General features: G+C 43.3%; 1 protein-coding gene across 2 annotated transcripts in view; it reads right to left on the reverse strand.

Moving 5' to 3' along the window:
* Positions 1–22,501, reverse strand: part of PLXNA2 (plexin A2) — a 400,751-nt gene that overhangs the window by 344,000 nt on the left and 34,250 nt on the right. For both annotated transcript variants that reach the window (XM_082228275.1, XM_082228274.1), the window contains exons 2-3: positions 11,707–12,983; positions 7,600–7,782 (exon numbers count right to left, since the gene is read on the reverse strand). In XM_082228275.1, the coding sequence (XP_082084401.1) occupies positions 7,600–7,782; positions 11,707–12,894 (1,371 nt within the window). In that variant the 5' untranslated portion in view covers positions 12,895–12,983. The remainder of the gene's footprint in view (positions 1–7,599; positions 7,783–11,706; positions 12,984–22,501) is intronic.

Consider the following 22,501-nt stretch of genomic DNA (forward strand, 5'->3'; position numbering starts at 1 on the left):
TTTTGTTTTAAATTCACCATGGGTACCATTTTCTCGAGTGCATAAGTGGTTTAAGGGTTCTAAATCTTAGTAAAAAGCCCCTGGGACTTAAATAAGTGCTTCCCATTACTTTTGAACCTAAGAGTTGGCCACTTTTGCATTTATGCCATGTGTAAAATTCGGCTGAAACTGTCTTATTTAAGTGTGCATGTGGAGACATGCCAGAGAACTACTACAGCCCATAGTAAGAGATCCTGAAAAAGTAATACACCAATAGTGTCATATTGTCCTGTTCCAAACATCACAACAAAACCTCTATCCCCTTGCCAGATACTTAGCTTTTGTCCACCTCATTCCTTGCTTCAGGATAGCCAAATATCCTCCTGGCATTTGACATGGATAAAATTTGGCCTGGTCCCTGGAGGGTCCAGCATTCTCTAGACTTGTCACAAAAATAAAGCTCCCCCATAGGCTGGTTGTAAACTGTAAATAAACTGCCGACACTGGCCTTGCCCAGCTTCCAAAAGCCCAGCTCGCCGGGCCCTCTGGGGCTCATAAAACAACAAAACAAACAGCAAGCTCACTAGCAGGAGTCTGGGAAGCAAGCCAATCTCATTATAGGGGAAGCAGCATTAAGCTCTCGCTCTTTTTAAAGCAGACAAACCCCCCTCCTTTCCAAAAGTCAGTTATAGCTGTGACTGGCTGGAATAAAGTAGCGTGGGGAATGGGGGGGGCAGGGAGAAGGGGCTTTGTAGACAAAGAGGGGACAGCACCCAATGGCAGGTCTCTAAGTGTATGTGTACAGAGCTTTGCAATTTGCAGCAGAAATGAAGTATTTCCAAGTGTCCAGAACGGTCAGGCTTGAATCACCATGACAGAATTTCAATTTGCAAAAGGAGTCTGGGTTGACCATAACCCACTGCTAGCTTTTCAATCTTAAACAGAGCTCTCCTTAGCTTTATGGAAAAGCAAGAGGTGCTCCAATGCCAGGAAGTTAATAAATATGTTCAGTTTGATTTTACACAGCAAAGTAGCTGCTGGAAATAAAGGTTTGCAACCACCCAGAATGATTCACAGAGGGAAAATGAATTTCTGTGCCTTTTTTTTTTTTTTTTGGGCTACCATAGGATGCCTTCCAGGAAAGTGGTCCATTGCACTCACCAGGGCTTTACAAATTTTGGTTGGCTTTGTCACAGAGCCCAGATGTGTGATTTGCCATCAATCCTGCCTCTTCTTCTTGAATGAAGGGCCAGCATCCTGTCTGTGATGGCACACTGAGTTTTGGAAATGCTCCAGGTGCTGCGAAAGCCCAGCATGACTGCAGGGGCAAGGCCCTGCACTTCTCTTTACTCCAAGCTGATGTGTAAGGGGATGAGGGCTCATCCGTATCATGATCACCTTGGGCAGTTGCTCTGAGCTGAGGCAAGGGGGTTATGGGGTTCCCCATAGTGATCACAGCAAATGAATTTATTTGTGGAGTCCTGGCATGGATGCAGCACTCCTCTCCAGTCCCCAACCTTAAGCATAGCTGGGGAGCTAGAGACTATATCGATTATAGGCTATGTAACAGTATTATCTGCTCGTGGGACATTTTAAGATTGCCATAACCAGCATGTTTATGGATTACACTCAAATGCATACAGTATTTGGTTATGATATGCACAGCCTGTGCTGTTGTCAATCTCTATCTCTCTCTCTCTCTCTCTCTCTCTCTCTCTCTCTCTCTCTCTCTCTGTGTGTGTGTGTACAAGGTGGTATGCATGGCTCAAGGTGGTATGCATGGCTCTCCCCACTCCTTATTTTATTCTCACAACAACCCTTTGAGGTAGGTTAGGCTGAAAGACAGTGATTGGCTCATGATTACCCAGTGAGCTTCTTGGCTGAGTGAGGATTTGAACCCTGGTCTCCCGGTCTAACAGTCTAATCATATATTCCTGACTGTTAAGCTGTAATATGCTGTACTTGAGGTTAAGAGTATTCACTCAGTATTTGCAAAAGCAATATAGAGACCCAGCAGGTTTGTGATGTAGCCAGAAATAAGGAATCTCTCCAGCTCTTCTGCGGTACTGGGGTCCTTGCAACACTGAAATCCTCAGAGAAAAAGAGACAGACTAGTCCAAAGAGTTTCACAGGAATGGGCTAATTAGCTAATAGGAAATAGCACACCACCAAAGGAATGTAATGTTTCCAATAATGAATCCTCAGAGGACATGCAGATAAATTTAGAAAAATGATACATTCAGCATCCTGACTTTTTTCTAGCAGGGAAATCCCCACAGGGCAAAAAGAAAGGGAGGGAAAATCATTCATCTGGAGACTTCGAGTAATAGCTATGAGGTGGCTTGCTATACAATCAGGATTCCTGGCTTTTCACCCCCATTGGCTCAGACTGGTAATCAAAGTGGTGACCCTCTAAATTGTGTTTAGATTTTACAATGCACTTCTCCTCCATAATGCTTTAAGGCAGGCAGACAATTGTGTTACTGGCAGGAAACTGAGGTAGGGAGCATTCCATCCCCTGAATGCTATGGCAAAGTGTTATTGCTTTCAATAGCAGGTTAGTGTCCCATCCATTGTTAACAGCCTGTCTTTTCCCCCCTGTGTAAACACAATTTCCTGAAAGCCTTCTAGATTTTCCAAAATTGCTGCTAGCAACCCTGGAGGAAACTCCACCCCCCCCCACCTGCAGAGTAACCAATGTCTTATGAAGGGCAATGAATAAAGCGGTCACAGCCCTAAGATCAGAGACACATGAAGGTCATTAATATCAAGAAAACACAAAGTTGTAAAAAGATATGCTCAGCCAAAACAAACTTTACCAACACTGACTGATTTTTCTAGGATGCCCTTTGCAATTCTTCCCAACTAGCTCCCTCTTCATCTGATGAATTATTTAATTAATTACATTTATCTCCTTCCTTTCCTCCAAGGAGCTCAAGGTGGTCTTCATGGTTCTTCCCCTCATAACAACCCCATAAGGTAGACTGGCTGACTAGTCCTAGTCCAAGATGATGACCTTTCCACTTTTTCTATAACAAAGATAAAATCAACTAGCACAATAGCCCTGAGATCTAGTTTTCTGACTTACCTGGGGCACCTCCCTCTGCCCACAGTTGTCAGACTGATTACCCACAACAAACTAGGGGAGAGTATGTGATTTCATTTAGAAAGGTGATAAGAGATGCCTCCCCCCTTTCAATTTTCTTTTTTTTATATGATTGTCAACTGCCCTGTAAAATCAGATTGATATACAGAGGGTGTTCCCCCCCCCACCAATGAACAAAGTAATAATCCAAAGTAGAAACACTACAGGCTAATAATTCACCTTTTTTCAAGCTCCTATCATGGTGACTGATATATTAAATTTGAAATTCTACCTTGCATAAAGAGAGAGGAAGGAAATGCCTAAATCATGGATAGGCAAACTAAGGCCCAGGGACTGGATCTGGCCCAATCACCTTCTCAATCCGTCCCTCGGATGGTCCGGGAATCAGCATGTTTTTATACGAGTAGAATGTGTGCATTTATTTAAAACGCATCTCTGGATTATTTGTGGGGCATATGAATTCATTCTTCTTTTTTCAAAATATAGTCCGGTCCCCCACAAGGTCTGAGGGATGGTGGACCAGCCCCCTGCTGAAAAAGTTGGCTGACCCCTGGCCTAAATGGTAGTTGTATCTGGTGTTCTGGAGTGGAGATTAGCCACCACTAAACAGCAGCCAAGGTGACCAGGGTCCACTTCACAGAATAGAGGAATCTTGTCTTTTACAAGGTCAGAGTGTTTGTCTGGCTCGCCCAGTACTGCCCACTCTGGCCAGCAACAGTTCTCCAAGGTCTCAGGCAGAAAGGTCTACCTGATCGCTTAAAGAATAACACATACTCTGCTCCTGAACTATGAATCCTCCCCCTCGGTGGTACTTAGTGACTGTGTTGTCTTACTACCATCGCCTCACCAGCTGCCATTACTAAAAGCACACAGAGCTTTCAGCCCAACAACGGAGCTGCTGCTGTCCCACTTAACACTCGGATGTTCAATTCGCTTCCATGTGATGGATTGGTTGGAGAATCCATGTGATGGATTGGTTGGATGAAAGATTAAGGCAGGTCTATCTGTAAGTGTACCAGCAAGGCTGGCAAGTTTGCAATGAACCAATGCAGCTGACCCAACTTCTCTGAGGTGAGTCCACTCACTCTGGGATAGATTGCCCACTATGTATGAATGTGACTAAGGATGCCCTTAGTGCACCACTTCCCACCCTACAGAATGTTGATAGTTCCACTGTCTTATCTACTGCACAGTATCAAAAACCGGAAGGTATGTAAAGCACGATGCACCCGTAAAGCTAAAACCATTACGGAGTAAGAATAGCCAGGTTCTAGGACACATCAACTAATCCTCTGTGATGACTCTTTGTCAACCCAATCCCTCTTGTTGGATGGCTGGCAATTTTAGTGGAATAGTAAAACGAAGCAACTTCAGATCAGGCATGCATGATGGAGAATTCTGTTACATAATAATAGTATTAAACAGCACTACAAATAATATCATCTTTTAAACGCCATGAAGGATTAGTTTCAGTATATGTTTGGGATAAATTAACCAGAGATTTAATCTAAATTCCCAGCAAATGTTTGCAGACCTCTGGAACACAGGAGGCATAAACACAAAAACCCATTCCCTCTCTTTTTTCTACTCTGTGACTGCAGTAAAGCCAAACACCATATATAGATCTACTCTGCATCAGAATCGTAGATGTTTAAAAGGCCTCCACTACATAAATGCCATCGGGGATTAAACCAACCCGGAAAGAGCATTCCTTTAGTAATCCTACATAATTAATGGGACACAATTCTACTTGGTATATTAAACAGCTAACATGCAAGCACAAGCTGCTTGCTTTAAGTGCCTTTAAAGCTAGGCCTTCCCCAGCCACTAATGCAGTACAATGCACTCACCACCCACTGTCTACTCATCTAGGGTATCTTTGCAATATGTTATCCTGGAATGCGGGGTTCAAAGCTACAGATGAATGGGGGGGGGTCATTTATATAGTGGGTTAGGCCAATAGCTCACAGAGTACAATGCTGCTAGTAGTCTATTGGAGTCTGTACTAAGTGCAGTACTGGAAGCAAAGGAAGCAATTATAGAGTGATAAACCATTTCCTGCCCTGGATTTCAAGCAGCCAGGTACTACACATGAATACTGAGAAGTGTCTTACCACCTTCAACAAGGCTTATTTGCAGATAAATGTGCATAGGATTGCGGCCTAATTAACACTTACTTATGAGTAAACATGAATACATAATTATGTGGGAACAAGACCCATTGATCATGGTAGAACTTATTATTTATTAATATAGTTTTATCTTGCCTTTCCTCCAAGTTGCTCAAGGTGGTGCAAATGGTTCTTCTGTCCCAATTCTATCCTCTCAATAAACAAGCCTATGAAGTAAGTTAGGCTGAGAGATGGTGACCAGCCCAAGGTTATCCAGTGGCCTCCCAGGTTCGGAGTAAATGTGCATGGGATTGCCCTGCCCTGAATGGCCAGTTTATCATTTGTCAGTATGAGATTGCTTCCATGTACCACTTGTCTGGAATGCTTTGTTAAATTCCACCCTTGGATGAGAACCTAGGTGACCACAGTTTAAATACCCACCCAGCCATAAAGCCATGCTGGGTGAGCTTGAAGCAGTGGCCATACCTCAGCCTAACCTACTGGTTGCTGTGAGAATAAAATGGGGAAGGGAGAGAATCATGTGTGCCACTCTGAGCTCTTCCGCAGAATGGTGGGCTATTTTATTCATATAATATAATAAAAATGTTGCCCCACTGGTATATTGTACTACATTGCATTTTTATGCACAGGTACCAGGCTGCTTTCTGTCCGTTCTAAATGAAAACTGGTACCTGCCCAGGACAGGTCAAAATCACCAGCTTTGTTATCATTCAATGGAAAGGAATGGATCAATGTATTTGGAGACTGCTGACGCTAATTTAGCAATGAGCTTTGACATGGATATATGGGATGGAAAGTCCAACTTAATCACTGACTCCTAAGTTCCACAAAACAAGGCTTTTCTTTAAGGGCAAAAGGAATCTGGAATATTTCTTTGCCTCAGGCAAGTAGCCTTTCCTCTGTGATGCAAACAGGAAGGAATGTTATCTAATGAAGTCAATCTATCACACAGAGGTCAGTAAGAAGGGTGGAAGGTGAGAGGCAAGACTACATTCAGAAAAGCAAAGCTTACCTCAGGCTATGGGCTGCCCAAGAGGCTACCACTGCCAGTTAACCCGCTCCCTTCTCAACAGAGAGAAGAGATATTGTCCAGTCCAAGCAGGACTTTTACTAGCAAACAGTAGGAGTGCTATCAAGAGTGCCTGCTCACCAGGCTTTGGTAAACATACAGATAGTATTCCAAAAGAGATTAAAGATCAGATCTCAGTGCAAATCTGTGGCCATGAATAAATGGATGAGCCTCAAATACAGTGCAACACATTAATTCTTGGTAGTGGCATAACTGTTAAACTACCCAAGTGTGATTTTAATATTGAATACCTTAAAACACCAGGTGTTTTGCACGCTGTGCCAAATTCTTTCAGACTTAAAAGCCAGCTAACTAATGTCAATGCACAGGTTTGCACTATTCCCCTCCTCCATTTACTACTGGAGCTTCCTACTGTAGCAAATATCCCCCTTTTCTTCCAGGACATCCAACCACACTCATTGAGGAAGCCAGCCAGCCAGCCACACTGCACAGCCCATCTTGAAGCACAGCTACAATTAACTGAGCAAACATGACACATGAATCCTGTCCCACTAAGGTCTTTGATCACAATAACCTTTGGGGTGACTTAAGAAGAGCAGAATCCAATCCCACGAACATTTATATTCCAGAAGTCTATGTTGACAGTGGGGAAAAAAGCCAGCAAGAGAACGTAAATGATGGGCACCATCTAGTACTGTTAAAATCCATGTTCACTGCTCTGCCCTACCATCACTAAACAGACACTCTGGAAAGGATGCCCTTTCACTCGCTCCAAATGAAGACAGTTTTTGGACAGTTTCTTGCTTCCTATGCAACCAGTAAAGAACCACATTTCTATGTGAAAGAACACATTTCTTCAAGAAACAAGTGCAAACAATTTTGGATGCCTTGCGTATTGTCTAAGGCAATCCTTATGAACTGAACATCTAAACATCCAGATGTGCCTCTTACAGCTACATGGAACTGCGGGAGAAAGTGGTTATTAAGCAGACCATGCAATCTCAGGTATATTGAATTGCATCCCCCCAGGAGAATGATAAAATCTACTTTTTTCCCTTTGTAAAGCAATGAGACCCCCACAAGAATCTGTGCATGTGCATTCTAGTGGCTTTTGTATCTCTGTAGTGCTTTTAATGGCTGGGATTTGACTTTAGAGCATAACTGACAGCAAATACAAATTACACTTACCTGTCTGATGGTTTCAAGTGTACCCTTTTTATTTTCAAATTACATTTATACTTATCAGTAAACTGGCCTCTACAACTATTGGAAGCCAGCTATACTCTCCAGCAAAAGACAGAGAAAAGAAGAGACATGATCTGAGCTCCCCAGAGCCAAAAGAACAAACTTACTTTCTTCAGCTTGCCGCTCTTGGTGCCCACAAACACCACACTGTAGCCATTGTAGACATATGAAGTGACAGAAGTCATCCGATCGCGGCTGGATGTATAAAGAGTCACCCCTTCTACTGGTATGGAACCTCCCAGTGGCTGGTTAATGTCCAACCCACAGAAGTTGTCATCTATTGGGACTGGCTGAAAGGGAGAAGGCATTTTGGTGAGTGTGGATGACAGGCAAGAAAGTGGAGACAAAGCAACCTTCATAAGGCTAAGCCTCCCTAAGCAACACCTGACAAGAATCATAGAATCATAGAGTTGGAATAGACCACAAGGGCCATCGAGTCCAACCCCCTGCCAAGCAGGAAACACCATCAGAGCACTCCTGACATATGGTTGTCAAGCCTCTGCTTAAAGACCTCCAAAGTAGGAGACTCCACCACACTCCTTGGCAGCAAATTCCACTGTCGAATAGCTCTTACTGTCAGGAAGTTCTTCCTAATGTTTAGGTGGAAACTTCTTTCTTGTAGTTTGGATCCATTGCTCCGTGTCCGCTTCTCTGAAGCAGCAGAAAACAACCTTTCTCCCTCCTCTATATGACATCCTTTTATATATTTGAACATAGCTATCATATCACCCCTTAACCTCCTCTTCTCCAGGCTAAACATGCCCAGCTCCCTTAGCCGTTCCTCATAAGGCATCATTTCCAGGCCTTTGACCATTTTGGTTGCCCTCCTCTGGACACGTTCCAGTTTGTCAGTGTCCTTCTTGAACTGTGAACAACATCTAGCATATAACAAATCTTTGTTCAGCTGGGCCCAAGGCAGCATTCCAAAATCTGAGACCAGATCCTTTTTAGATCTCTTATAAGACTTGCCTGGAAGATTCAGTTCATGGTGGCATCCTCAGAACATGTTTTACAAAACCCTTTGCAGAAGTACACTTGTGTACATGTGCATATGCACACAAATGCATATATCATTTCCATTGGTGTCTCAATTACCGTATTTTGCGCCCCATAGGACACTCCGGCCCATAGGACGCACCTAGTTTTTTTGGGGGGAAATAAAGGAAAAAAATTTTATTCCCCCCCCCCAGGTGCGGGGCTGGAAGAACCAGGTCGGGGAACAGTGGGAAGGCACGCTCTGCCTCCCCGCTGTCCCCCGAGCTTGTGGGGCTCCCGATAGCCGCGCAGAGCTGCGCTGATCCCGGGACTGCAGGCAGCTCTGCGCCGCCATCCGGAGTGGGGCGGGACTTAGCGCCCCGCTCCCGATGGCTGCGCAGAGCTGTGCTGAGCCGGGGACTGCAGGCAGCTCTGCGCAACCCTCGGAGCCGGTGCGCACCGACCCCTCTCGCTCTCCAGGCTTCAGCGAAAGCCTGCATTCACCCCATAGGACGCACCCTGATTTCCCCTTCATTTTTGGAGGGGAAAAAGTGCGTCCTATAGGGCGAAAAATACGGTACATTTTGCAGACTTTGGACCTAAGGAACAAAGATTCCTTATACTGAGTCAGACCATTGGCCTGTTTAGCTCAGCATTGTCTACAGTGGCTGGCATAGCTCTCCAGAATTTCATAGAGGGAATATCCCCAGCCCTAAACCAATGCAGATGCTCTACCTCTGAGCTATAGCTTTTCCCCAAGGAAAGGTTTGATCACTCATATTCCTCTGTGTTTCATAATTTCCCTACCTTCATTGAGAAGAGGAGGCCTTGCACACACCTTGAAACATCATAACCACAGGGGTGAGAACCTGTGGTTCTTGAGATGTTGAAAGACTACAACTCCCATGTTCCCTGAACATTGGCTATGTTGACTGATGGGAGATATAATCCAACAATACCTGGAAGTTCCCCACAGGTTCCCCACCCTAGCTCTAAACTGACCCTCAAAGCTTTGTTGTCTTTTCACTAGCTGCTAGTATACATAGACCTAAGCAAAATGCTATTCAAAGTCCTTAGGATGCATTGCTTCCTGAAATGCACCCCACCCTCATTCCCCTATTCCATCACCTGTTAGCATTTTTGCTTCCACAGTTCAGCAGACCCAGGAAGCCAGTCAAGCAGAGAGTTAACTCCTAAGCCATTTTATCAGCCTTGAATTGAATTTAGTACCATCCTTAGTACACTGGACTTTCCTCATTCAGACACAGAGCTCTTCATTCTGCTCTTCCTCTGCAAATGACATGGCAGAGGGGTGATGGCTGAAATTGGCTATATCATTTTCCCCACTTGTCAAAAGAAAGAAAAAGATTCAGCTGTTAGTAGAATAGGATCAAAAACAGCCAGAGAAAGTTTGAAGGGAGAAAAGAAACTGATTTTCTCTATGTGTTTGGTTCCTTCTCTCATGCAGCCATCTCCACACAATCCAGCTTTAATGACAAGAATTACCGTAACACTTTGCTTTTAAGAGAGCACCACAAAGCACCCGGTGAACTGCAATCAGCTCCAGGAGGCCAAGCACTTTTGGGAACCCTTACATTTTTGGGATCGGGGCCGGGGCTCCCCATGCCTAAAACCACAGAAGCGCCTTCTCTTCCTCCTGCCATGGAGGGGAAGGAGGGTTGAAACAGCCTCCCACCAGTGGTGGTGCCAGGAGGAGCCACCAGTCAGTGAACAGTGCAGCTGCTGCATCTGGCTCCTCCTCTGGCTCCTCCCAATGTCCTGACATCAGGTGTGCAATGTCAGGATGTCGCTTGTGCAACATTGCGCCCCTCCCCATCGGCCTCATAAGCTGGCACTTCTGTCTATCATTTCCCTTCCCCCATATAAATCAGGAGCATAGCCCATTCCAAGGGCCAAATTGCCTTCTGGGCAATCTTTTTTTGGTTGGGGGAGGCACATGTCAGGAAATAGGCAAATGTGGATAGAACAACCGGTGTAAATCTTACCTCTGTATAGTACCCTTGTATCTACACAGAGTCACAAACCTCTTACTATTCCCTATCCAGGCAAGCAAGAAGCATTATGAGAATTCAAGGACACTTTCCAGCCAGGCAAAAATGCTAAAGGGGTGGTTCAAAGCAGTGGTGGTGAGAGCAATGGCCTGGGGAGGGTCCTAAGGGCCAGACAGAGCAGCTTGGAGGGCTGCAACTGGCCCTCCAGGTTTGAGGTTCCTCACCTCTGCAATAAATGTTAAAACTTTGAGCATTTTTGAAAATGAAGATCCTGAATAACAAGTGAATGCTACATAGCATCTTCTGTCTATGATGAGTGTGACCAAACAGGATGACTATCTAGCTCCAGTGAAATTAAGGAACCTTGTCTTAACAATGTTTTAATTACCCTGGCACAACTAGCTGCATGAATGTACACATTAAATGGGATGTCTCTTAACACCCCAGTTTCTTTTATTTGCCACAATAAGCTACAGAATAAATTGATTTTTCTGTGTCTTGGATCTTCTGCACTTATCCAAGTGGGCCAGCTACATTAATCAATATCCAAGAAGACCAAAATGTGCAACTGAAATTGGCCATTAATCTTTCAGGCTTGTTTGCATGAAACCTTCCTGCTCAGGGAGGAAGGGTGCTTCTTTGCTGCACTTTCAGGTTTGGCTTCAGACCAGATTTCAAGAAGAAATGGAATCTACCAAATCAGCTACATCTTAGTTTTGCCCTCCATTACTATAACAGAAGAACAACTCTTAGCCATAAAAGAATTTGCCTTTCCATTGTGATTAATGAATGGATTCTATTTCTCAGTTTGATACTTGGGGAGCAATGGCAGAAATAACTTGATAATAGCTCTGCTTTATGCAGGAATGCTGATAAATGGCAAATGTTTTTTAAAAAGATTTCCCATAACTAGTTATCCCTCCCAATGTCCTGCTGAGGCTGATACATCATTATTGGTGTTCTTATTTTCCATACGAGTATGAGAAAACAGAACTTGCTCAAGGTCATAGAGGAAGCCAATGATTTGAACCTACTTGAACCAAAATAATCATTATATTATTAATTAGCAGGCAACAATTCTTCAAGAGATGTTCTCCAAGTTCCTATGAAGGATATCAGAAACCAGTTTTTACACCCTAGAATTTCTGTTGCTACTCAATATTGCTCACTACAATATTTTCTATTCTTCTGCAGGAAATCTAGGTGAAATACTGTGAACATTCTTACCGCCTTGGTACACTGAACATCTTTCCCAAGCAGCCAGTTGAGTTCCAGGTTGCCTTCCCCTTGGTAACAAGACTGTAAGCGCTCCTTAATTTGGGCATTGATAGCACGGATGGGAAAGATGCAAAGAGCTGAGTCATCAGGGGGCTGGTGATACTGCTTTTGTCCCTTGGAGAAAATGGCAAAAAGGACATCATCCTGGGCAGTGATATTGAGGGACCTGGCCAGCACCTCCCCGGGCTTGGAAAGGTAGGCTGCCTGTAGGAGGCGATATTCCACATCACCTTTGACACAACCAAATGGCAGAGAAACATAGGAGTGGAACTTGGGGTCATCCTTGCAGAGACGCACAATTCGAGATGTGTAGAAGAGATCGCTAGCTGAGTTGATGGAGACACCCTCAGGAGTCTCTGGCTGGACAGTCAGAAAATAGACAAAGTTGCCGCTGGAAAATCCATAGATATAAAAGATGTCAAAGTGTGAGACCAAGGCCAGTGTGTCTGAAGGGATTTTTATGAGTGATGAAACAAAGTCACTGTGAAGTTCATAATCCAACATAGCTGATGACTCTGGGTCACGTGGCAGCTTCCGGCTGGAGAGAGTGGGGAAGTAATCCTGCTTGCCATCTACTGCTGTACCAATGAAAAGCTTCCCATCCTCACCCTCAGAACGGACTATAACTCCATACATAGTGCCAGTTTTGTTAACACTGGAAAGATAGTGCTCCTTCTTGTGAGATGGTTCCACCAGGATGAAGAGATCATCCAATCGCAGCAGCTTGCAGACTCCTTGATAGAGGCTCCCACAGGCCAACAGCCTATTTTCTGTGTAATCAATTATCAGCAGCTTGTTCACATTGTTAGTCAGTGTTAGGATCTCAGTGCAGGGCTGCACTATGAGTGGTGGGTAGCAGGACTTGTTGTCCTCCTCTGGCCCTGTCTTGTGAGCAACCAAGATGGTCAAGTTTCCAGACAGCTTGTAAACCCGATTGATGGCTCCCACATAGACTGCTCCAGTGGCCTGATGGACAGTCAGATGGTTGAAAGTCCAATCACGGTTCTCAGAGTGGAAGGTATTATAGACGGGAGTGCTAGTGGCATTCCATGAAAATAAAACCAGGCAAAGAAACACCAAGGCCACCGATGAGTCTTCGGAGTCCCATATCCGAGGCCAGATCTTTCTCTGTTCCATTCTGTGGTGGAGAGTGAGGAGGAAAGGGAGTGTGAACCTCAAAACTCCCTGTGTGTCTCTCTTGCCACAGCAGTGTTTCTCACATGATTCTATAGAAAAAAGAGGAAAAAAAACAGAAGAGGGGAGATTAGACCTAAAATATCATGTAGAAAGAATTTAAACACTCCTCTACCCACTCACTAAAACTCCTTGAGATCAAAAGAGGACATCTCTAAACCCATGAACAGTGTTCCCATTTGGGTAAACACTGCAGGCTTTAGCACTCTGTTCCGCCTCTGTGCATTAATTGTTACGCAGTTTAACTGCTCATAATATGCTCTGAGTCATGAGTTCGTTCAGCTGCAGGAGGGAATAATCAATCTCAGCCCAAAGACAAGTATTTTGCAGACAGTTCACCTACCCAGGCATCAGATCTAAGAACCTTGGCTGGGAGGGGGGCTTATGACAAGGTGTTGAATTGACAGGTGAATAAGAAGGGTTTCCTCTCTGTGAAATCCATGTGGGTTACAATGTAATTAAAGAGAAAGAAATATCAGGAAGAGATGGCTTACATGTCTGCAGCACCTCCTGTTTGTTTCTACATTCCTCACATGCACAGGCATTGTGGTGCCTTAGGCTGTGTCTGCACCTTCTGTAATTGGCAAGCCCACAGAGGGCTGGCTCCATGCCTGCTTGCATAATCTGCATCGAGTGGCCTCAGCCACTCACCAATATGCAACCATGCTGGGAATTTTGACCCCTGGCTGAAGACAAAGAGTCCCAGGAGACATGAATTCAACTTACTGCAGTGTGAGCTTTCATTTATAACCTTAGTGAATGCCTGATGGTTCACTTCATAGATACCACTGGGGGTCTGCTCTGAGGTGGAAAGTGATGTTCGTGGGGAATATCTGCTTTGTAAGGTACAATGTGTTGCCATGTCTCTCCTCTTGCATGGAGGGGCAGCAGGGGAAAGTGCAGACAGGGCCTTGGGCTATTAGCGATACCAGAGCATTTTCATGTCTGTTCATTGTGCAAAGCAAGAAGTGAGGAGAGAACTGTCTTGATCAAGAAGACTGGTGCAAAATTATTATTTGGCATATCATTTTCTGCAGAAGAAGAAGTGCAAAGTTTGCACATCTATTGAAAATGTCTAGTTGGTAAGAGCATGGATTGAACAAGCCATGCATCTGAGCACCATATTTCTTTAGATACTAGGTTCAGCTGAAGTAAAGTTACCTAGAAGATAACCATGTAACCTTTACTCTCCCCATGGCTGCCGCTACATATTTTCTTTGGCCTTCTCCCACACAGACACAATCATACAGACATTATGTAATGAAGCTGCTTCTTTCAAGACACAGCATTGGTTGACACAGCTTGGTACCATCTACTCTTCCTGGAATTAGCTTTTCAGGTTATCAGGTAGGCATCTTTCCTTGCCATCCTGCCTGGGCTCTTTCAATTGGAGATGCTTGAACCTGAATATGGGACCTTTCACATTCCGCTCCTTTCCCATAAATGGGCCACGTGGAAAGAAGCACTGAAGTTGCCTCTCAACAAAACCAAAGCCTTTCCCCTCTTACCATGCTCATTCTTTTCTTGCCTCTCTCCCACTTTACTGCCCCACCTTTGATAATAGCTGTGCTTAAACTGAAAGCAGTTGCAGACTGTGTCCGGTTGCTATCTGACATTCCCTGACCATCGCATCACTCCCTAGGCCAGGTGAATTGTCCATCTAGAACAAGCATAAAGTATTTTGTCACTATGCATCACTGGGGCACCCCTTTCATGGCTTCATCCAATTATTCCATATGATATATGCTGTATTTGTGATGTTCTATTATGTTCTATCACATTATTGTTATTTATTGTTTGTAAGCCACTTTGGGATTCATTTGAATGAAAAGTGGCACAGAAATATAATCAATCAAATCCAGTCCAATAGTTGAGCTGACACCACTAGGGTGTGTGTGTTTTAAGCTCCTTAATATACTCCCCTGTTCTTATTTGCTTTTTCTGTCTTTAATGCTTCAGAAACATAAGACTGAATAACACTGAACCAGGCAAGTCAGGGAGCTTAAATCAAATGTTGGGGATGAACTTCTGAGAGATACTGAAGGAGCCTCTGTAAAAAGAAAGGTTTTCCTGCCGCTAGTCAGATATGAGTGAAGTGCTTTGTTTGAAAGCTATTTGCTCCTCTTGTAAACAGTATCCTAGGGTTTCTGTCAGTGACAACCTGCGTAGCATTGAACACTGCGTTGAAGCCTTGTGGAATCTCCCAATTCTGCCACCTCCTCTCTTTTCAGCTAGCTGACACTCACCCTGACTAGGAGCAGCTCAACCCCTGCTCTTTGTTATCACAGCAGGGCAGCCTTTGATTGGTTCTGGCAGGCAGCAGCTGTATGCTCTTTTCAATACCGGCTTCTGTCCCTTTTTTGATCTGTACGCTGCCCATCAGCTGTGCATAGTACCTGTCTGAAAGAACATTCATTGCAAGGGGGTCGAGTTCAGCAGCTGCAATTCTCCTTTCCAACAAAAGCACTCAATGGACTCAGACAAGGCAAAGTGCTGTTTACACAAAGTCTGCAATTGCTGTGGCTCTCATTCAAGTAGTTTTGGACATCCACTTACCACACTGAAGCCCTTGGATTTTGGTGTACACAGTGCTCAAAGCATCTATTTCAGGTAACCTAAAGGAGGGGCCATGCTATATGTTGTGATTGGAAGCATCAGTATTATGCCAGTGTTTGTGCAGCAGATATGTGAGGGACGGAAGTAATATTTTCATCTTTTAGCACACATATTGATGCCTATTGGAAAGGGGGGCTAATCAGACTTTTGGAGCATGTGCATTTAAAGATGCATATACATCAAGGATGAGGCACCTTTTTTTCTATTGTGGATCCACAGGGAAATTCAACCTAGGGCTGGAGATGATGTTTGGTGAGCCCTCCCTTCTCTCTTTCTTCTGGCCATCTCCTGCTCTGAATCAAGATTCTACATTAATAGGGATGTGTTTTGGATTTGGACAAATCCCCATAGGGTTCGTCCACACTTCTCTTTGTCCAGTGCCTAGAAAGCATGGGTCTGAGTGGTTTTCTGGTTTTCCTGCACTTTCTAGGCATGGGTCTGAATGGTTTTACATTTGCCCTGCAGCTTTTTCCTGGAAAACATGCTCTTTACTGCTGAATTGGAACAAATGGCAATCTATGGAAAGCCAATCATCATTTGTTCCGATTCAGTGGTAAAGAGTGGGGTTTCCTGCAAGAAAGCGGCAGAGCAAATGGAAGTGTGGGTGAGCCCAAAGCAGGGGATTTTTTTGGGGACAGATTCAGCACTTGTCTGAGCTGAAGAAAAATCTCTTCAAAATGCCCAAACTGAAGGGAGGAGCTCCATACTAATCTGGGGGCATTTCTCTGCAAGCTTGTCATACAAAGAAAACATCAGAATAGGGAGTGTAGGAGGTCTTTTGTGACTACAGGTCTAGCTCCTAATCAGAGGGACTGATTTCATCAGAGCTGCCCAATCACAGTGCTTTGGAAGAAAAGATGTTGAAGTAATTTATTCCATTGTTCTTGTATGCTTTGTGCACTTTGTGAGCTCTGCTAGTGGCGCTTGCTTTGAAAATGCTGCCTATGCAAGTCCTTCTGCCTCTGCTGCATGCCCACACATCTACTCCCATCAAATCAGTTTTAGGATGGTTTCAGCCTGGTAACAAGCTTTTTGCCAGTGTTTGCCAAGTAATGCTTAAATCCAGGTGCTGCAAATCATTGGCTTGTTTGAAACAGGCTGGTGGTGGAGATACACTATGTATGCTACCTTCACTGTAGAGCTTTCATCATATGCTGAAGATGGGCCTCTTTACCAGAGTGCCTTTGTAATTGATTTTTAAAATGATCCTTTGGGAGGAAAAGCAGGGCATAAATTTAATTAATAAATAAGTAATATCAGATTTTTATATTGTTGCAACCTGTCCCAGAAACATATGGTGATATGTGGGTAAGAAAATAATAACGGTAGTAATAGTAATACACTTTTCAATCAGCAATGATGTGCCTAGATGGTTGTATGAGTTAATAGAACTAACACTGTGTGGACTGAAATAAGCAAGCTGTTTGGCAAAGGGCTGGACCTTTAAGAGATCCTTTCTGCTGCCCACCTGCCTCTCCTTCCCTTTCATTCAAACACAGGCAACTGTCAAGTAGAATTAGGAGTCATAAGGTTGGGATTTCCTTAGGAAATAGGAGGCTTGCCTTAGAAAAGCACTGGTTATGTGATGCAGGCTTACATCAGAGAGCCTTTTATCCACCCTTCCGGGATATGAAGTTATTACAAGCCAGCTGTCTCTGTGTGTTTTCCTTCTCTGAAATAACCACCCCCTTCCTCAAGCTACACCATGAGGATGAAAAAAGAGAGAGACAAAATGCTTTATGCTTCATAATCCCCTTTTCACCTAAGAACTCCCTACTTACCTGAAACACTGTGGAATACAGCTACACAATGCTATTTACAGGATGATTTCTGCTAAGTGAGAACCAGAACTTCTTTTAACTTAATCCTGTGAAAACGCTTTAACCAAACTGCTCCAAAAAGCTTGTTATCCAAGTGCCAGTTCCAATACAATTTGAGGGCTCCTTTTTTAATGGAATAAAGTAAGTTCTGGCTACACTGAATTGTATGGACAGAGAGCATAAGAAATGAGAAGCTTTTGTTCTATAATTATTGCCACCATAAATCCAGGAGTCCTCAATACATATAATATTTCATCCAAACAAAGCAGTTCTTTTTTTCTCCCCCACTGTCCCCCCCTTTTAAGTAAATTACCCAGAATTATGTTTCCTCAGATTCTAAATCCTATGTGCAGTGTATTTTACAGGTGAGGAAATACTTGCTAAGAATATATACATATACATACGTACTAAAAGTTCTCTTAGTGCCATCAGTTACAGTATATAAATATCTCTGTTTTTATTGAATTTAAACCCACACAACAGGAAGGTATCACCATGTTTGGAGGTACCTCCAGGATTGCAGAAGTACATAAAATGGGAGGGGGGAATCCTAAGGTACAATAACTCCAGAACAGCCTAATTACGACTGAGTGTGCTCAGTGGCCCTGACATGCTTACTGATTGCTCTAGAGAAATTGAAAACCAGTAGCAGACCCTCCAAGTAGCCCTATTTTCCAGGGATGTGCCTGATTTAGAGAAGCCATCCTAGTTTCTGATTTGATCCCAGAATGTCCCGCTTTTCCTTAGGATGCCCCTATTTTCATTGGAGAAATGTTGGAGGGTATGGAGTTATCCAACCCCCAAGCTGTATGAAGGCAACCCTGTATAGGGAAGGGTTTTTTTTTAAAAAAAAAGTTTAATGTTTTATTATGTTTTCATATATGTTAGAAGCTGCCCAGAGTGGCTTGGACAACCCAGTAAGAGGTGTGGGGTATAAATAGTAAAATTATCATTCTGGAATAGGACACCCCTAATTTCATTGGAGAAATGTTGGAGGGTATGCAGTAGACAGGGGGAATATAGAGGGCATGCCTGGTTGGACTGGAACCCTGGACAGGAGCATCCCATTCGGTCATATTTTGCTGCATGTCAAACTGTTGGATTCCATAAAATATGCTTTTCCGTTTCAGGAGCCAAAAATAACATTTAAACTTCAAAGGAGGAGCACAATTTTTGCTGCTGTAACTCAGGCAGTCCTGGTTCTTCTTTTCTGAGGGTGGGAGAGCCAGTCAATAGGCATGTGGTGGTACAAAGGGAGAGGAAGGTTGGTGCCGATTAAAAAATACAACAGGCCTTTCTCCTCTTGCAGAAAATCTCTAACTATTCACTAAAATGAAACATTATTCTTAGAATCATAGAATCATAGACTTATAGAACTGTAGTCATCTAGTCTAACCCCCTGAAATGCAGGAATCACAGTTAAATCTCACCAGAGAGCTCTGCTCATCCAGCTTTCTATAGCCAACAGGGGACAACAGATATCTTTGGAACCACAAAATCAAGACATGAAAATGATGACCACCCCTGTCATTTGTGTCCATTATCTGGTGCTTAGAGGTATACTGGGGCTGTATATGGATGTTCCATTTAGCTGTCATCCTCAATAGTCCTTACAAAGGAACATAAGATGAGCCTTGATGGATCAGGCCAAAGGCCTATCTAACCCAGCATCCAGTTTCCTACAACAGCCAACCAGATGCCTCTGGGAAGCCTATAAGCAGGGCATAAGGACAATAGCTCTGTCTCGAGCAACTGATATTAAGAAGCCTCTGATACTGGACAAAATAACTATTATTACTAATAGCTATTGATAGACTTATCCATTCATTACTTCCAGTACATCTTGTGGAAGCAAATGCTGTAGTTTATCTGTGTGCTGTGTGAATTACTTGTTATCAGCTTCCCTGAATGATCTTGGGTTCTAGTATTATGAGAAAGCTAATCTGCCATGAGTTAGACATCTAGTTTCTTTGTTTTTTCAAAAAAAGGATTTAAGTTAGTGACCATCATATCACTGTAGCTGTGAATCCCATAAATTAATTAGCCATACTGATATGACATTAAAACGTGAAAAGACTCTGAGAAGACCCCATCTATGTTTTAAGTCCTCGCATATTCAGACAAAGAGTTCCCAAATTCTAACATTATATAGAAGAAGGGGGGAGTGTATATTCATTGTCTCTACACTTTTACATTCAGTTACCTTGTTTTCTAGATTAAAAGCCATAAAGGCTTTATCCTTCTAAGAAATACACTGTATATTTTCTAGCTGTAAGTTATGAGAGCCAGTGTGGTGTAGTGGTTAAGAACGGTAGTCACGTAATCTGGGAAACCGGGTTCGTGTCTCTGCTCCTCCACATGCAGCTGCTGGGTGACCTTGGGCCAGTCACACTTCTGTGAAGTCTCTCAGCCCCACTCACCTCACAGAGTGTTTGTTGTGGGGGAGGAAGGGAAAGGAGAATGTTAGCCGCTTTGAGACTCCTGAAGGGGAGTGAAAGGCGGGATATCAAATCCAAACTCTTCTTCTTCTTCTTCTTCTTCATGGTTTTTAATAATGTGGGATTTGAGCCTTTTGACCCTTCAGTTTAGATATTAAGCACAACAGAATGCCTGATACAGATGGGCCCCTTTAGAAGTGCACTAGTTACTTTATTTAGCCTCCTTAGAAAGATGGAGTGAGTCAACCCAACCGGAATCTGATTGCTCCTTGCAGAACCAAATAAGCCTCATTCAAACCTGTAGCTTTAAGCTGCCCCTCAGGCTAAAAACACAGCAGAGATGAACTGAAGGTACAATACAGGAAGCCACAATACAGGTTTTAGTGCTTCAAGATAAAAATTGCCTTCTGTAATAACCTGATTTTCATGACTTAGCAGTTCTGATGCAAAGTAGGTTAAGAAGCAGTGTAAAGGAGAGACAGTCAACTTTCGGGAAGCAGCGAGTAAATTAGGTCATTTAAGGAAGTGGTAGTGAAGATGTGTGTTTCCTATTAGTCTGAGAACAAATAAAGTTGGAAGGATGGTATCACGGATTTGTCCAACTCTTCAATCGGCTGTCACAGAGGCCTAGTCCACACTGAGGTAAATAAACCTATGTTTGGGTTGTATAATTTCAGGTTGTAGGTGTAGGCCTATATGACTTAAGGCACAAACAAAAATAACATTTCAGGAAGAAAGCTAGGCAAGAATATCTTGCCATCTCAGTGAGAACTAGCCATAGGGTTTCTGGACGCATGGGCAAAACCAGGGACAAGGAGGTTCTTGGGAAAGCTTTTGTGTCACCCCTACTGCAGGCTTACCTGGCGGTAGTGACAGATGGCTGGGAGGCCACTATTTTAAATTTCCCACAACTCCTTGCAGTGATACTATGTCATGCACTTTGGGATTGTTGGCAGCCATCTGTCTTGAGAGACAATGGAGTATGCCTCCAGGGGTGAAGTCAAACTGCTGTGTTAGCAGCACCAAAATGACTTCCCTGGAGTACAAGCCTGGGCAGTGTGTATGGAGGAACTGGGCTGCCCACTCTGACAACAAGACCTTAAAGATTTAAAATGGTGGCTTCCCAAACCCATCTGCCCAGTTCAGGAAGTCTAGGGCAGACATCATCATGGGCCTTGGCAGCTGACACCAGACCCGGGCAAACTCTGTACTAAAGTGTTAGATGTTTGCATGGAAATGGAATATTAATACTCCCCCCCCCCACTTGTTCCACTTGGTCTCTCCTGTCCTTTCTAACAAGACTTGAAGAGTAGAGAACTAGTGTGATGTTGTAGTGCTGGGAATGAAGAAATCGTTGATTCAAAAAAACACACCCACAAATTAAACCACCATTCACTCAGTCTCATTTTCTTTCTGCAATATGCAAATAATAAGTGACCCACCTTTGTGGTAAGTGTGCCTAAAATTGCCTTTTGAAATGCTTTAAATACTTTAAAGTTCTAGAGGGATAGCTGAGTAATATTATCATATACTGTTTCCGTAGAGATTTAGTAGATTTCAGAAAATTCTTCTGGATTGCTTGGCTATGTAATTTAATCAAGCCTTTTCCCTTTCAGTTCACTCACTTTTAAATCAATATACCACTTTCTGAACTTACAAGGCTGAAATCCACAAGTGAGTATGATCAACTCAACTGCTGCTGAAAATATAAATACCACAATTTGCAGAATTCCTAAAGACATCACATTCTTCTAGCATGCTATCTGAAAACACTAGCTTAAGGAACCTGCATCTGAGCTCCAGGTTTCACAATAATATACATATTATCATTCCTTTGCATTTCGTTGAGTTGTTTTTTTTTAAAGCAGATGTTCTTGTCAGCTTTCACAAACATATATAAGCTGTGTAGTCCAGCAAAGAGATTCTCTCCTGCACTAGAATTAATTCTGCTTCTGTTATTAAATACTGTATGTCATAAAACGATGCCAGATGTAAAGGGCTCATGAAGTTAATGTTTAGTGATGTTGAGATTAATCTGCAGAGGTTCATTCAACACCTTTATAGATATCTCTGACAATGAAAGAGCCTACAGATTTTCTTCCATTGCCAAAACCTTACTGTAACCAGTAAGTTGAACCTCCGTCTGACACTAAGACCCCAGTAGACAAAGAAATCCTTTGAGGCTTAATGCAAGTGAACAGTGTAGGAGGGTAGAATTTTATTTTACACAAGAGGAATTGCTGAATAAATTTGCAAACAGTTGGAGCAACCTGTGGTTAAGAACACAAGTTATGTACTAGACATCCCATGCTCTAATTTCAGCTCAAGCATGATTTCATTGAGTGGCCTTGGCAAGCAACAATCACCATATTCAGGCATAACACTAAATCATGCATGTGCATGATCAGCAGTAAGCATCAGGCTTGGGATTAGGGAAATACTCTGCCACTCTCTGACAACACTGAGTCCCATGCACGGCTGGATTTTTCTGCCTAGTACGAGTTCACCCATCTACAGCCTCCTTTTGAAAAAGTAGTCTTGGAATCACTGTCTTGGAATCTCTGGCCCCTTTTCAGTTGACACCCTGGTCTTTTGTTTTCTTTAAAGTACAACTGCCTTTGAGCCTCTGCATTTTGTGTGCCTTTGAGAGCAGTCTTGCTGGCAGACACTCTGTCT

This window comes from Podarcis vaucheri (assembly GCF_965113315.1).
Source record: "Podarcis vaucheri genome assembly, chromosome: 6".
Taxonomy (NCBI): domain Eukaryota; kingdom Metazoa; phylum Chordata; class Lepidosauria; order Squamata; family Lacertidae; genus Podarcis; species Podarcis vaucheri.